The sequence below is a fragment of the Miscanthus floridulus genome, chromosome 10 (genome assembly GCF_019320115.1).
Source record: "Miscanthus floridulus cultivar M001 chromosome 10, ASM1932011v1, whole genome shotgun sequence".
Classification (NCBI taxonomy): Eukaryota; Viridiplantae; Streptophyta; class Magnoliopsida; order Poales; family Poaceae; genus Miscanthus; species Miscanthus floridulus.
The window spans coordinates 134225531-134242828 of record NC_089589.1 but is presented as its reverse complement, the minus strand read 5'-3'; the positions used below and the strand labels follow the sequence as shown (position 1 = coordinate 134242828).

Sequence of the window (17298 nt, the reverse complement as noted above, 5' to 3'; positions counted from 1 at the left end):
ATGATAATGAATTTCCAGGTCATAGTCCTTGATTAATTCTAGCCATCGGCGTTGCCTCATATTCAGATCTTCTTGAGTGAAAAAGTACTTCAAGCTCTTGTGATCGGTGTAGATATCACACTTGTTGCCTATCAAATAGTGCCTCTAGATCTTCAAGGCCTACACAGCTGCTGCTAACTCAAGATCATGAGTAGGGTAATGGTTCTCATGTTCTTTCAACTGTCGAGAAGCATAAACTATCACTTTTCCATCTTGCATCAATACACAGCCAAGTCCTTGACGGGATGCATCACAATAGACCACGAAATCTTTGCTGATATCAAGCAATGCTAGCACAGGAGTTGTGGTAAGCTTCAATTTCAATTCCTGGAAGCTTTGCTCGCACTTGGGCGTCCATTCAAACTCCTTAGTCTTCTTCAGAAGGTTGGTCATTGGATGGGCTATCTTAGAAAAGTTCTCGATGAATCGGCGATAATATCCAGCCAATCCCAAGAAACTCCTGATTTCTGTCACATTACAGGGTTGATCCCATTCTTTTACAGCTTCAATCTTGGCTGGGTCAATAGCTACACCTTCAGCTAACAATACATGGCCTAGGAAGGCAACTTCCTGTAGCCAAAACTCACATTTGCTGAACTTTGCATAGAGCTAATGTTGGGCTAGTTTCTCAAGTACAGTTCTTAGATGATGTTCATGTTCTTTAGCAGTGGATGAGTAGACAAGAATGTCATCAATGAATACTACCACGAACCTATCCAGTTCATCCATGAAAACCTTATTCATCATGTTCATGAAGTATGCGGGAGCATTCGTGAGTCCAAAGGACACCACAGTGAACTCAGACTGCCCGTACCTAGTCACGAAAGCTGTCTTCGAGATGTCACCCTCTCGAATCTTCATCTGATGATAGCCAGATCTGAGATCAATCTTGGAAAAATACTTGGCACCTCTAAGCTGATCAAGCAAATCATCAATCCTTGGAAGGGGGTACTTGTTCTTGATGGTAATTGCGTTCAAGTTCCGGTAATCAATGCACATTCTCATTGAGCCATCTTTCTTCTTAACAAACAGAACAGGGGATCCCCAGGGTGAAGCATTGGGTCTGATATATCCCTTCGAGATGAGCTCATCAAGTTGTTTCTTGAGCTCGGCTAGTTCGTCAACTGACATGCAATAAGGTCGTTTGGCAATGGGTCCTGTTCTCGGCAAAAGATCAATGATGAACTCTACATCATGGTCTGGTGGCATACCCGGTAATTCTTCAGGGAATACATCAGGATAGTCTCTGATCACAGGCACATCATGAACTATCTTCTCCTCTTTTTGTGATTCTGAATTTGCTTTAAGGGCACATAGGATAGAGGTAGACTTTCCGGATTGGGGTTCGCATCTAAAGACTTGGCCTGATGGGTGGGTCACTTGGACATATCTAGGTGAACATGATATGATACCTCGGTGAATGGTTAGCAAATCCATTCCTAAGATGACATCTAGGTTAGTGGAAGGTAACAGGGTTAGGTCGGCTTCAAAGATAAGACCCTCAATGGTAAGACTCACTCCCTTACATATGTGGGTGCACTTTAGGTCTCCTAAGGGTGAGCTGGTGATGATAGGTTTTCCACGTGGGTTTACAGGCAGGTCATGTTCTCGTGCAAACTTGGATGATATGTATGAATAAGTTGCTCTAGAGTCAAATAGAACTGATGCAGTATTACCATTAACTAAAAACATACCATACACCATGTTAGGGGCAGTCTGTGCTTCCTCGGCGTCCAGATGGTTGAGACATCCACGAGTAACAGATCCCTTGAACTGAGACTTCTGAGCAGCTGAGTTCTGAGGGCACTCAGCGGCTTTGTGACCTGGATGGCCACAAGCGAAGCAGGTGAAAGGCGCACCGCCTATAGGGGTTTGCGCGGGTGCCTTCCAGTTTCCAGTGCTTGGTGCAAAGTGGTTTTGTGCTGGGCGTTCGTTTGCTGAGCGGTGATGGTTGGAACGGTCCTGAGTGTTGCGGTCCTTAGCATAATGGTCCCAGGTGTAACGATCCTGAGCAGGGCAGGAGTATTTGGTGGTGTAGCCTCCACTACCCTTACTCGATCTAGGGTTGTCATCCCTGTAGTGGCGAGAGCGTTCCCTAGATGGTGCATCTCTGTGGAACCTCTTGCGTTCACATCCACGGAAAGACTCCTCAGGCTTACGCTTCCTCTCCCTGTACTCTTCTCCAGCTTCAGCATGGTCCTTCTCAATCTGGATGCAGCGATCCACGAGAGCATGCAGCGTGTTGCTCTCAATACCGCCAAACTTCAGCTTGATGTGCGGGTTAAGTCCTTTGCGGTAATAGTACAGCTTCTCCTTCTCAGAGTTCACAACGTAGGAAGGTGCATAGCATAGAAGGTTGGTGAAACGAGTAGTGTACTCAGTCACCGTGTCCTTCCCCATCTTGATGTTGCGGAACTCCTCGGCTTTGGCCTCCATGATACCCTTGGGAATGTAGTACTCAGTGTATGCTTCAGCGAACTCGTCCCACGAGATGTTGGTAGGGTCCTCATGGGAATCACTGAAACTGTCCCACCAGGCACGTGCTGCACCTATGAGCTGGTGTGTGGCAGCTCCAACACACTCATCATTGATGAAAGTGGTGAGGTCAAGCTTCTTTTCCATCTCCTTGAGCCAGTCATCGGCTACGAGCGGGTTAGGGTCAGTGCCATCATAGGTAGGTGACCTTAGCTTTAGAAATCCTTCAAGCTTCCTTTGGAAGTCATTCTACTGACCTCCCTGGCGACGGTTTGCTCCTTCAACAAGAGCTACAAGAAGTTGGGTCTGTTGTGCCATCACTTCTGCCAAGTTTGGTGGTGGTGGTGGTGGAATGTTCTCCTCAGGTGGCGGGGTATTCTCTAGGTGGAAGGGTATCCCTCCACGTCCACGGCCACGGCCACAGCCACGGTTGTTGCCACCACATTCCCCATTTGGTTCGGCTGGTTCAGGGATGGCCGCACGTCCACGGTTCATTAGGCAATTAGAACGGCGGTTCGGCATCTGCAACATGGATCATATAAATTTTAGTGCTTGTGCCATATGTGCTTATAATTCAATATGATTACTTGATTTTGATGATTTAAAGAAAATCATTTATACTATCCAACACTCATCATAAAGAAGCAATAAGATCCATAAGATGCAATAAGATCCAAAACATTCATTACATGGGTTTTATTACATAGCATCATCTCCAGTGGCTACACTTGAAGACGCGCGAGAATCGTACTATGCATAAAGTCTCATAATACATCTCATAAGGGGTACATCATGGGGTACAACTCATGGAAGCTACTGACATGACTCATGTGGTCTCGGCATGTGGTCTCGGCGAGCGAGACAGAGTCTCAGTGGTCTCGGCATGTGGTCTTGGTGAGCGAGATGGAGTCATGGTGGTCTCGACATGTGGCCTCGACGAGCGAGACGGAGTCTCAGTGGTCTCAGCATGTGGTCTCGGCGAGCGAGGCGGAGTTACGGTGGTCTCGGCATGTGGCCTCGGTGAGCGAGATGGAGTCTCAGTGGTCTCGGCATGTGGTCTCGGTGAGCGAGACGGTGTCATGGTGGTCTCGGCATGTGGTCTCAGCGAGCAAGATGGAGTCTCAGTGGTCTCGGCATGTGGTCTCGGCGAGCGAGACAGAGTCATGGTGGTCTTGGCATGTGGCCTCGGCGAGCGAGACGGAGTCTTAGTGGTCTCGGCATGTGGTCTCGGCGAGCGAGACAGAGTCATGGTGGTCTCGGCATGTGGCCTCGGCGAGCGAGACAGAGTCTCAGTGGTCTCGGTGAGCGAGATGGAGTCTTAGTGGTCTCGGCACGTGGTCTGGTGCTCATGGCCAAGGGGGGGCTGCGGCTAACTATCATCGACTTGGTCTACGCGGCTATCTTTCAGTCATCACGGTGATGCTCTACGGCTACATTCCAGTCTAGCGAGGTGGTCGGGTGCGCCGGTGGTGGCTGCGCCATGGCGGCGGCGTCATGAGCGCGGCGTGCGTGTGCTCGGCTACAGCGTCCATGGGGCTAGGAGGGGTCTATGGTGTGGTCGTGGATGTTGTGCTTGTGTATCCAGAGACCGAAGATGGCCTTGGCCTACGCGCTCACGGTGTGGAGCGCCATGGCCGGAATAGCAGAGTCTAGCGACGAGCAGGGGAAAATCGGGCGCTCACCGTAGGTGTCGTGGGAGATAGGATGGTGGTGCAGTGGAGAGTCGTGGCCATGTAGACGGAAGCAGTGCAGTGCTGACCCGCAACGGTGATGAAGATGTCGGCGTCGTCTCCTGCTCCGGCGGCTTCGAAGGTGCTCCGGCGGCGACTCCTTCTTCCTCCTCCCTCTCCCTTCCTTCTTTCTCTCCTTTCTCTGGCTCGGTGTGAACTGGTTGGCCACCAAGTGGTGGCGGGGCGATGGGGCGAATGCTAGGGCAATCGAGGGCCGTGGCTTTTATAGCCGGAGCTCTAAGCTCCCATGGCGGATGACGGAATGGCTGGTGATGCGCCGAGCGCATCGGACGGCTCTCGTGCGCGAGGGGTTGCTTGGGCGCAGTGCTAAGGTGGGGGACAGGGTCATGCGATGTGCGTGACCCTGGGCCCGCATCTGCTGCTTTGGTTAGGGCTCGGTCGAGAGATGAGGCTGGCGTGGGGAAGAAGATGATCCTGTAGCTGGGTGGCTGACAGAGGGGGCCCATCTGTTAGCTTGTCCTAATGTGGCGGCGTGCGGTGCGTGACGACCGACGGGCGGGTCCGGCTCGTCAGCGGCGTGCACGTACGGGTTGTGATGCTGGGCTGGCTGGCTGGGCTAGTCGAGGCAGGCTGGGCTGAGCTGCTGCCTCCCTCTTCTTACCTTTTGTATTATGTTACACTTCTCTCATATATATAAATCAAAGTGGCCTACTTCTCCTCTGATAAAATGTTCCATGGTGATAAACATTGGTCAAAGTATTTATTGGGACATTAATCCCATATTAGTTCATTTATTCATAAACAAATATTTGTTAGCTTTTATTAATCGACACATAAATCAAATAAAATCCAAATCACCATGTTGAATATAATACAACTTGAGGTATGCTATGTGGTAAAATAAATTCTAGGTGATGAGGTGAGATACTCGTGCCAGTCATATAGGTTTAGTTAGTGCAAGGTTAGGGGTTTTCCTACACGCCACATCATCACTCAAAGGGTTTTGAAGAAAGAAAAATTTTGTAGTTGGGATTTTTGGTGTGTGGATTTTTGGGTTGTTACAGTACCAGAAGTCATGCTCAGTACGTTCAATGTCAATTCCACTCCTGCTACTGTTCTTTTTAATTCTGGAGCTTCACATTCTTTCATATCACAGGCATTTGTTAGAACAAATAGCATACCCTTATGTGCCATGAAAGATCACATATTAGTAAACTCACTAGGAGGTAGTATGCAAGCTTCTTACAGTTGTCTTCCAACTAGTCTATCTTTAAGGGGGGTAGAGTTCAAAGTGAGCCCCATTGTGTTGAGAACATCCGGCATTGATGTGATTCTAGGTATAGATTGGATGATGCAACAACAAGTAGTGATTCAATGTCAAGAGAAGGTAGTTGTTGTGACCACACCGAATGGGGATAGAATCAATATCGATGTTGTAGTGCAGAAGCAGCCGACAACCACAGTGAACCATCTTGAGGATAGCGTCAACAAGGAGGACCTAGTGGTAGATGAGTTTCTGGATGTGTTTCTCGATGACTTGCCAGGTATGCCACCTGACCGTGACATTGAGTTTATTATTGAATTATTATCTGGAACTGCACCTATAGCTAAGCGTCCATATAGAATGGGGGTTAAAGAATTAGAGGAACTTAAGAAACAAATAAAGGAGTTATAGGAGAAAGGTTTCATTCATCCTAGTTCGTCACCTTGGGGAGCATTGGTTATATTTGTAGACAAGAAGGATGGCACCTAGAGAATGTGTGTTGATTATCGGTCACTAAATGAGGTTACTATAAAGAATAAGTACCCGCTACCTAGAATTGATGACTTGTTTGATTAGTTGAGAGGTGCTTGTGTTTTCTCTAAGATTGATCTTCATTTTGGTTATCATCAGTTGAAGATTCATGCAATTGACATACCCAAGACAACTTTTACTACGAGGTATGGTTTGTATGAGTACACTATTATGTCCTTTGGTTTGACCAATGCACCTACATACTTTATGTACTTGATGAATAAGGTGTTCATGGAGTTTTTGGATAAGTTTGTGGTGGTATTTATTGATGATATATTGGTATTCTCCAAAACAGAAGAAGAGCATGCTGAACACCTAAGGTTGGTCTTGCAAAAGCTTAGAGAACACAAGTTGTATGCTAAGCGAAGCAAGTGCGAGTTTTGGTTGAAGGAAGTTTCTTTCCTTGGCCATGTTGTTTCTAATGGTGGAATAGCAGTAGATCCAAGCAAGGTAGGAGATGTGTTGAATTGGAAACCAACAACCGATGTGGGAGAGATTTGAAGTTTCTTGGGATTGGTTGGATACTACAGAAGGTTCATAGAAGGGTTTTCTGAACTTGCCAAACCTATGACAGCTCTGTTGGAGAAAAATGCTAAGTTTATATGGTCTAAGAAGTGCTGGGCTAACTTTGAAGAATTGAAGAAGAGATTGACTATAGCCCCAGTATTGGTTTTGCCAGATCTGAGCAAGAATTTCTCTATCTATTTTTATGCATCTCATCAAGGTCTTGGATGTGTTCTTATTCAAGAAGGTAGAGTAGTGGCCTATGCATCCTAACAATTGAGAAAGCATGAGCTAAACTATCCTACTCATGATTTGGAGTTAGCAGCAGTGGTTCATGCACTGAAAATATGGAGGCACTATCTTATTGGGCATAAGAGTGATATCTACACTGATCACAAAAGTTTGAAGTACATATTCACCTAGATAGATCTGAACTTGAGGCAGCATCGATGGTTAGAGTTGATTAAAGATTATGATCTTGAGGTACACTACATCCTGAAAAGGCAAATGTTGTTGCCGATGCTCTTAGCTAGAAGAGTTACACCAAGGAGGTGCAAGTGGCAGCCATGTCAAGTGAGTTGTGCGCTGAATTTGAGCAACTAACTTGGGCTTTGTCACTAATGTAGTGGAGTTGGTGATAGAATCCACACTGGAGCAAGAAATACGTAAGTGCCTATTACAGGAAGTGAAGTTGAAAGAGATAGCAGAGAACATAGTGATTGGCAAGGCACCAGATTTCCGTATGGACGATAATGGAACTCTGTGGTCTGGGAAAAGATTATGTGTACCTGAGAATAAGGTTATACAAGATGCAATTCTTCATGAGGCACATGAGTCTGCTTATTCTATTCACACCAGGAGTACCAAGATGTATTTGGGTCTGAAAGAGAAGTATTGGTGGTATGGACTGAAGCGAGATGTTGCTGAATATGTTGCTTTATGTGATACCTGCCAGAGAGTCAAAGCTAAACATCAAAGACCTGTAGGATTATTATAACCAATGAAGATACCAGAGTGGAAGTGGGAAGAAGATGGAATGGATTTTATTGTTGGGTTACCATGCACTCATAGATGTTATGATTCAATTTGGGTGATAGTGGATCGGTTAACTAAAGTTGCTCGCTTCTTACCGGTCAAGACTACCTATACTGGACCCCAATTGGCTGCATTATATATGGAAAGAATAGTATGTCTGCATGGAGTTCCCAAGAAAATTGTATCTGATCGGGGTACTCAATTTACATCTCATTTTTTATAGCAATAAGTACATAGTTTGTTGGGAACAAAGTTGAATTTTAGTACAACATATTATCCTCAGACAAATGGACAAACTGAGAGGATTAATCAGATATTAGAGAACATGTTGAGAGCTTGTGCATTGTAGTACGGTACAAGTTGGGACAAGAGATTTATCCTATGCAGAGTTCTCATATAACAATAGTTCTCAGAAGTGTCTCAATATGGCACCTTTTGAAGCTTTGTATGGACGAAAGTATAGAACCCCGTTGTTTTGGAATCAAACGGGAGAAACTCAAGTGTTCGGACCGGATGTTTTAAGAGACGCAGAAGAGCAAGTAAGGATGATTAGAGATAACTTGAGAGTGGCACAGTCTCGACAGAAGAGTTATGCCGACACTAGGAGAAGAGAATTGGTTTTTGAAATAGGGGACTATGTTTACCTAAAAGTATCACCAATGAGAAGTGTGAGAATGTTTAACATGAAAGGAAAGTTAGCACCAAGGTATATTGGGCCTTTTAAGATTATAGAGAGACGTGGAGAAGTAGGTTATCAGTTGGAATTGCCTGAGAGTTTGTCAGGTGTACATGAAGTGTTTCATGTGTCTCAATTAAAGAAGTGTTTGTGTGTACCTAAGGAGCAGATACTATTACAGGAATTTACAGTTAAGGAAGATCTTACCTATGAGGAGTTTCCGATAAAGATTTTAGAAACGGTAGAACAAGTTACGAGGAGCCGAGTTATAACGATGTGTAAGGTTCAGTGGAATCGGAATACAGAAGATGAGGCTATTTGGGAAAAAGAAGAGGATTTGAGGAAAACATATCCGCAGCTTTTTGAGTAAGCATCGTTCGAATCTTGAGGACGAGATTCATTTTAAGGGGGTAGAATTGTAACACCCTAAAATTTGCATTATATTTTTTATAGGTAAATTGATTTAATTATGCTTATGTGTGTGCATGCAATATAGTAAATAATAAAGTTTTATCAAATTAAAATCAAATATAAGGTTTACCTACATGTCTATGCATTCATGCTGCTGCATATTATTTTTTGGAAAGTTTGAAAAGAAAAAAGAGAAAGGATTTCTCTCTTCCCTTCTATTCGTCTTGCTGGCTAGGCGCAGCCTACCTTCACCTCTTCCTCACTCCCCCGAATGGGCCTGCTCTCCCCGCTCGACCTTTCCCTCTCTTGCGCCCAGCAAGCCGGCCCAGCCGAAGGCCCACGTCGCCTGTGCCCTCTCCTCTCTCGCCCTGAGCCGCTAGCAACCGGGTCCCGCTTGTCAGCTGTTTTCTTCTTCCTCTAGCTCGAGTCTGAGTCAACGATGACGCCGCCCAGGAGTCCACACTTGCCTTGTTTTCATGTCGTGCCATGCACCCCACGCCGCCCTGCCTCATAAAAGCCGAACCCATGTTTGCGCCTCCATCCAGTTGCATCGAAGCTATCGCCCTCGCTCCGAATCGCCGAGTCACCACAAAACCCTAGCTGCCAACGAGCCGCCCGCTTCACCATGCACCACGCCACCCTTCGTTGCTCCATACTCTGGTAAGCAACCTAGCCAACATCACTGTTTCGTTCTCTATCTCTCAGCGTCTTTAGTTTGTTCCGCCGTAGCCCGTAGATCTAGATGCAACTAAGCCAACAAGCTTGCTTGATTTCTGGCCATGGCGTCGCAGTGCTCAGTCTTGTTCTGGCCGGCCAGCCATGCCAGCCCCCACCCATCCATCGAATCTATGATCAAGGGCCAGGATTAGAACATACCGATTCGCTTGGCAAGTTTGCAAAAGAGCCCCTATAGTTTCGCGTAATAGAACCCGCCGTCCCTGTACTTTTGCTAAAGAGACCCTCTGCTTTTGAATAATCTAACCTGTAGTCCATAGCACCTTTCCAGAATATGTTTTCCTTTTCAGAAAGCGAAGTTTCTTTTTAGTAGATTCAAAATACGTTTTCATCTATTTACAGTTTTGCCACTAGTTTCTATAGGCCATAACTTTCACGTTTTAGCTCCGATTTAACCCGTTCAACTTGTGTTAGGTTCATAATTCCATAATCTACATGTTCATACTACTGTTATACATGTTTTGAACTTTTAAAATTTGAGTTTAGATTTAATCTATTACTTTACTAAAGAAAATCTTGTTTAAATCATAACTTCTTCGTTTTAGCTCCGAATTTTAGGATCTTCATGTATGTGTGTTCGTAGCGAGACATTGATTCATTTTACAAACTTTTTGTCTTGATTTTATGATGATTGGCATACTATCCTAATATATAGCTTTTGTTTGCTATGCATGATTGCTTCTGGATGCTTGTATGTTGTTGTGGTTATCGAGTATAGACGGTGAGCAATTCGTGGGTGACCAAGAGTACTATATTGACGAGCAGGATCAGTAGGAGTACTTTGTTCAAGGTAAGTATAGCATGGGATCATCCTTATTTCCTATTCACCTTAATACATTTAATTCATGATTGCATGTGTCACCTTGATAAGGATTCCCTAGAATTGAACTTATACCTTGTCTCCTATGGGATATGCATTGGGTAGCTTTGCTAGTGCTCAACTAAACCATGATCTTATAACTTGACTAATGGTATATGCAATAAACATTAAAATATGACTTTTTAGCAACTTGGAAATAGGGGGCTGGAGTGTTTAGCTACTTTCTAACTGCTTCAGATTCCTCTCCCTAAGGACTTATCTGTAAGTGATCATCCGGGACTTATAGTACAGTTATGAGGGCTATATGGCTCTGGCTTTAGCTCAGTATGAGGACCTTTTCTAGTGTTTACACCAAAATTTAGGAGAAGAGCGTGGGAACTCACAGGCTTCTAGAATTATGCCAATCAAGGAGTCGATAGAGTAAAGATTGATATCTACTGGATCGAATGCGACACTAGATCCATTCTCTTCGAATGGCATCAGCAGATAACAATGACAGGATATGATTGGCGTAGAAAATACATATCGGACTCTACAAAAGGGGAAAGATTAGAGTCCAAGTTATCTTAAGATAGGAATATTTCCTTCATACCAAAGAATTATATTGGGTCGTACTCAAGTAGGGTTCGTTTTTAGGCTCCGGGTATAAATACCAAACCCCCGCTATTGTAAAGAATCAATCAATCAAATACAAAGTCAATTACTTTTTTCGGCTTTGGCCACCCCTTAGGAGTAGGAGTAGAGTAGATCTCGATGAGTTCTTCAGCAAGTATGGCTGCATCGATCTGGTCGACCTCCACTACTTGTTTGTAAGTACCATCGTGGTTTATAGCTCTGTTCGTATGGCTGCATCGATCCGGTCGACCCCCACTGCGACTCTAGTTTAGGCTAGTTATCGACTCTTGCCTAATTCAAGTATGGCCTGTGTGATTCTGCCTCACACCCCACTGCTTGAATTGGATCAAGGTCAAGTTATCGGCTCTACCTTAGTATGGCAGTCTTTGGTAGATTCATTAAGTTATCGATATTGCTTATTGCTTTCATTGTTTATCTAATTACAGCAATATCACTCTGCCCAATTGAGATTGATTTGGATCGACCTTATATTTTATTTAACCCATCATTTGCTAATCTAAAGTTGACTTAATTTACACCTTAAATGATGAGTTATGCTTTATCGCTATTTTACATCAATCTTAATCGTGCTAACATTCGGTTAAGGCATGTCCGATCTCGAGTAGATCTATTAGTTAATGAAAACCGTTCCATGGCCCATCATCTTGGCCTGTGGGATTCTGTCTCTCACCCCACTATTGACACCATGTAGTGGGGATTGTTAGTTGGTAGACCTGTTCTTGAGAAGGCATGACCTTAACCATGCGCTATGCCTGAATCGGCTGTTTAGCCGATATCGAATGCTTTCACGAACAGTTCACATCACGAGACCATTGAAGTAGAGATAAGTTGAAAGACATATTAGCCCCATGATCTTGTTATTGTATTATGGCCTGCATGATTCTGCCTCATGCCCCACTGATATTAGTAATGAGTTAGGGTCGTCGAGTCTATCGTTGTTTCTATGGCCTGCATGATTCTGCCTCATGCCCCACTGGTCATGGCGATAGATGAGATCTAACATGTTCATTAGATTTATCTTTATTAGATGGTTTAGAGGTGTTGAGTTGTTTCTTTATATAAAAGGAGTTCGTTACTTGTAATCATTGGCTCTGTACAAACCGATCACCATTGATATCTTGTTGCAATTGATTAATATTTGCTTAAATAACATTTATCTTGAATGATAACTGATTCTTCTTACACAAACCCATGGGCTTTAACCAATTCATTCTTGTGAATATGCTAGGATCGACTATTTAGTCAATTTCCTCTCATATCGGCTCTCAGAGCCACACATTCGGGACTGTCTGGCAACACCGGCACGTTCCGCCCTTAATTACTGATGAGCTTTCTATCCTTGTCAATTGCAGGGTCAAATTGACTGGCACATCTCGGGAGGATTGCATAGGATCGACCACCCTTGCGTTGAAGCTAGGTGGATCTGCTCCATCGAGCGGACCCTTCCAGCTTGCTGCATGTGTCCTTGGCATAGAGATGAAAATTCTGTGTCAACACACATTTCTGGCATGCCTGGTGGGACACCACAATCGTCATGGCGGCTCACAACAATGACAACATCCTTATGGTACACAATGAAGACCTACCTGATGAAGATAAGGATACCATTGGCAAAGCTACAGAAGAATTTTAGAAGAAGTGTTTGTTGTCCTACACCAAAACATGTGATAGCACAATAATTCAAAAATTTCCACTACCAAGAGTTCTACTTCATGGACAGACAGACACAGTCGAAGCTGAAGATAGGCATTTCTTTACAGAAGCCATAGACAAATCTGTTCGTGATGCCATATCAAGCCGCAATGAAGCTTTCGTTGACGCATTTCACAATGCCATGAAAGAGGCGATTAATGGAATTCTAGTTGGTCAGGTTGGATCGACTTGTTACAATATTCTAGATCCGTCGACCCAAGGGACTAATCAAGTCGGCACCAGCCATCAAGAAGCAGCACTAGCTTGATGTCTAGACACTTCAAGGGTCATCTGAACAAACTCCAGGAACTGCTACGAATCAGATACAGTACAATCCTGGACCGTCAATGCAGCATGTGCAATAGTCAGCGGGGCAAGGTCAGAATCAGGTGATCAATTTTGGCACATCAGGCCACATACCATCGTCAGCTCAAAAAATAGCACCATCAATTCAAAGGATCCGTAGAGATATAGATCCTTATGTCTATAATTAGAGACTTCAAGCAGTAAGCCAGCAAAGGACCCAACAGATTGAGATTCCACAAGGGTATCACTATGGCATAGACTATAACACTTTCCACATGATGCCACATCCAGGATATCAAGGCACACGAGATTTCAATCCACAGATGGGCCAGCAAGTACTGAGAAATCCAAATCCGCAAGCTGACGAGTTGCTGCTGAAGGTGACCGAGATGATAAAGAATTAGTTCGGTCTGAAGCCAAAAGGGCTAACCTTTTTGTACAAACGCCCATATCCAGAATGGTATGATTTGGTCGCTCTTCCTACAAATTACAGGCTCCCAGAATTAACCAAGTTCACTGGTCAAGATAGTACAAGCACAATAGAACATGTCAGTCGGTATCTTACATAATTGGCCGAAGCATCAGTTAAGGATGCCCATTGAGTTTGTTTCTTCTTCTTGTCCCTGTCAGGACCAGCCTTCACATGGTTTTTGTCACTACCAATCAACTCCATTGCCAATTGAGCTGACCTAGAGAAGAAGTTTCATACATATTTTTACACTAGAACTAGAGAAAAGAAGATAACCGATTTGACAACCATGAGATAGAGCACTAATGAATCGGGCACTGAGTTTCTTCAGAGGTTCCGAGAGACTAGGAACTTGTGCTTCTCATTAAGCTTGGCCGATGATCAGCTAGCTGCTTTAGCTGTCCAAGGAATACTGCCAATGTGGAAAGAAAAGCTGCTAGGACAAGAATTTGACAACTTGGGTCAATTGGCTCAACGAGTAGCAGCGCTCAATAGCCAATTCCAGAGTATACGCAAAGATACCCGATTCCAGAAGAGCACCACAGTAGCCGAAGCTTATGACCCATACTCAATTGATGATGGCTATGAAGATGAAGAAGAGGAGGTTGCTGCAGCTGAATGGGATTGGGGCAAGAAGATGGTACTAGTGCCAAATCCTTGGGGAAGAGGAGTCGAGGAGAGCTATGACTTTGATGTCACAAAATCAGACAAGCTCTTTGACTTCTTACTTGAAAAGGGCCAGTTCAAATTGTCGGACAATCATGTTATGTTGCCCCCTGAACAGTTGAAGAATAAGAAGTTCTGCAAGTTCCATAATGCTACTTCTCATTCAACTAATGAGTACAAAATTTTCCTACAGCATATAAAGAGGGCTATTCAGCAAGGGAGGCTCAAGTTCGATACGCATCGGAAGATGAAAGTTGATGATAATCCTTTCCTAGGGGATCAAAATATGGTTGATGTCGGGTTATTCAAAGGAAAAACTAAGGTCCTAACATCAACCAAGTCGAGAGAAACTGGAACAGTTGATCCCAAGATGCAAATATCGGCTGATGAATACAGAGAGATTAGAAAACATCGTGATCAGCAGAGGAGCCGATATAAGCAGGGGGAAACGTCAAAGGATGGGATGACGAAGCCACGAGTCACATCTAGGATCCTATTGAATAAATGGCAGCGACAAAAGGAAAAGGATTATCAGCGATGGTTAAAGGATCAAGAATACTAGCGTCAACTGGAAGAAGAAAGGTATGAAAAGAAGCAAGCTGAATCGCACTGGAATTGTCCTTTCTTCAGATACTGCTAGAACGAAGGTTTGAAATTGCCTACCAGACATGACTGTTTAGAATGCAGCAATCAACATTGGGAGTTTAGGCAATCTCAAATCAACCGTCGGTCTATCCATGCCCAGAATGCATGTGATCATAATAACATGGATCGGCGCTTAAAAAATAAAAGTATTCATGATCGGCTGGAAAGAAGAGTTGTTGACCAAGACTGGGCTGATCAGGAAGAAGGAAGCAACCAAAGGGAACATGTTTGGTAGGAAGGCCAATGGTGCCCCAGAGGTTTAACAAGGAGTTAGAAGAGAAGGGTGCAACGCCTAAGGAATAAAGAGATAGAACAGGCTCAACCATCCGGTAAAACCCAAGTGTGGCGTACCAAGCAAATAGCTGATAAGAAGCAACCATTGGCTAATATCCAAATGGCTTTTCTGTTACCATCAGAATTCAGAGCTCCGGCAGATCAGGAAGTTTATTTAGACTTCGATGAATCAGAGTATGAAGAGATAGTTGCCAAGTTAGTGGTTGTGCAGCAAGCAATATTTGACAAGGCAGTCAAGCATTGGCACTTAAAAGCTTTATACATGAAAGGTTTTGTTGATGGGAAGCCGATGAACAAGATGTTGATTGACGAAGGTGCTTCTGTCAATCTTATGCCTTACACTACTTTTCATAAACTTGGCAATGGACCAGGAGATCTGCTTGAAACTGATATGATGCTTAGAGACTTCGGAGGAAACACATCCAAGACCCGGGGGGGCTACAAACGTCGAGTTGACAATTGAGAATAAAACTCTGCTCACCACATTCTTTGTCATCGATGGAAAAGGCTCATATAGTTTACTCCTCGGTCATGATTGGATTCACGCAAACTATTGCATGCCATCAACCATGCATCAATGTTTGATTCAATGGCATGGGGATGATGTCGAGGTGGTTCACGCTGATGAGTCTATGAGCATTGCAATAGCCGACCCAGTGTTTTGGGAATTAGGAGACTTCGAATGCCTTTCTGGCAAGACATGGGAAGGAGGCTTCGTTATGATTAATAATGACAGCCAACAGCCAGTTCAAGCAATCGTCTCTGAAAGTTTGTTTTGATCAATGATCGTGGCTTCGCGTTGGCCATTAAATTAAGGAAAAATAAATATTGATTTTAAGGATGGGTCTGGGCCGACGTATGTGAGTTCTAAGTCGAATCATAGGCGCAGTTCGGAGTTGATAAATCTGTTGGAGAAAGTTCTGTTTAGCTTAGTAGGATGCTTAACCTAGGATGATCAATTGTTTGACCTTTGGAATAAAAGTTATGCAGCAAGAAACATCCGAAGAGATGTCATCTTAACGTTCGATCAATACTTGATAGCCGATTCATTTAGGCATTGGCTCTAATAGCCGATACCAGGAGGGTATCGCCTCTAGGTCAAAAAGGTAAAAATCTTCAAAAAATAGCAAAAGCCGATACGTTATGTATCGCCTACAGAGCAAAAACAAAAAGGATAAGAAGAGTCATACACAAGAGCATTGTAGTAAGGTACATTCATGAAAGAACAGGAGTCTTTGTTCATCAGGTTACCCTAAGTACAAACTAATAGAAGACCTTGTTCACTACATCTTGAGCGAATGTGATGTCCACTATGGCCTCCGCTGCCATGACGAACTCTTCCAGCAGGTCCTCATGTTCTTCAGGGCCATCGCCCAATGGGAAACCAGTCTCCATGGCATGGAGTTCATACCCATTCTGATCTTGTGCCGCGGTCAGCGCCACCGCCGCACCATGACGAACACCATGGAAGGCAATCTCCTGAACACAGGCCGGAACGTCGTGGAGACGAGCATTGATGAGGGAGCCACGGGCATTGACGACATCAACAGTCACGATCGCTGCCAGTTGGAGAGACTCCAACTATACCGTCAGGGCTGATGATCACAGAAAAGGGAGAAACTATCAAGATGAAGGCAGTGAGAAATTAGAATGGAAACATCCTTAAAGATCATCTTACCTGTTACCACAGCATCAGACTCAGCCAGCCACGCTCGAACGGCGCTGGCCTCCTCCTCGGCCACATGAAGAGCGACCTGAGAAGCCCCGAGATGGATCTCGAGTAGACCATTTTCTCAAGTCACCTCAGAGTAGCGGTTCTGAGCTGCCCTCCACTCCCGGAGGAAACACCGAGCATCGTCGCCATTGTACGAATCATAGGAATCCGATTATGAGGATGGTGCGGCATCAGAGGGTTCACCAGCCCTGGGAAGAGGATGAAGCCTGTCGTTCACAACAAACCTAGGAACAAGAGTTCACCCCTATGAATAGAAAGTTGCAAATCATCGCCATAAGCGGAAGGCACCAATCTCACCTCATGCATCGGAGGCACTGGCTCACCGGCATGTTCTCCTCCAGAGTCTCCTCCGCCGCGCACTTGCCACGGTTGTCCTCACCGGCTGTCGACGAAATATGGTTGGCAGTCCACCAAGGGGGGTGCCCATGGTGGTAGATTATCGGTAGGATGCGTGTGATCAGGAACCAGATGGTGACACAAGGCGTAGAGACAGCGATTTAGACAGGATCGGGCCGTCTGGTCGACGTAATACCCTATGTCCTGTGTCTTTGGTGTATTGTATTGAGATGTATACAGATTAACCTCTATGGATCTGTCCTCTAGGGGACCCTTGCCCCTCCTTATATACTCCGAAGGGACGAGGTTACAAGTGAAGTATTCTATTTGGTACTATT

General features: G+C 44.6%; 1 protein-coding gene across 1 annotated transcript; it reads right to left on the bottom strand.

The window, feature by feature from the left end:
• Positions 1 to 648: 648 nt before the first annotated feature.
• LOC136489725 (uncharacterized) lies at positions 649 to 2475 on the bottom strand. The gene is made up of 3 exons (XM_066486286.1): positions 2425 to 2475; positions 1924 to 2307; positions 649 to 900 (listed from the first exon to the last, which is right to left on the bottom strand). Exons 1-3 carry the CDS (start codon positions 2473 to 2475, stop codon positions 649 to 651), a joined length of 687 nt encoding a protein of 228 aa, XP_066342383.1.
• Between the last annotated feature and the right edge of the window lie 14823 nt (positions 2476 to 17298).

Excerpts from the sequence above, each read along its gene's own strand:
- LOC136489725 (XM_066486286.1), bottom strand. The coding sequence starts at position 2,475 with ATGGAGGCCAAAGCCGAGGAGTTCCGCAACATCAAGATGGGGAAGGAC. Across the intron at positions 2,308-2,424 it reads TCAAGATGGGGAAGGACACG|CTGAAGTTTGGCGGTATTGA; the intron begins GTGACTGAGTAC and ends CCGCACATCAAG. Across the intron at positions 901-1,923 it reads CAAGCACTGGAAACTGGAAG|ATGAAGATTCGAGAGGGTGA; the intron begins GCACCCGCGCAA and ends GGCTATCATCAG.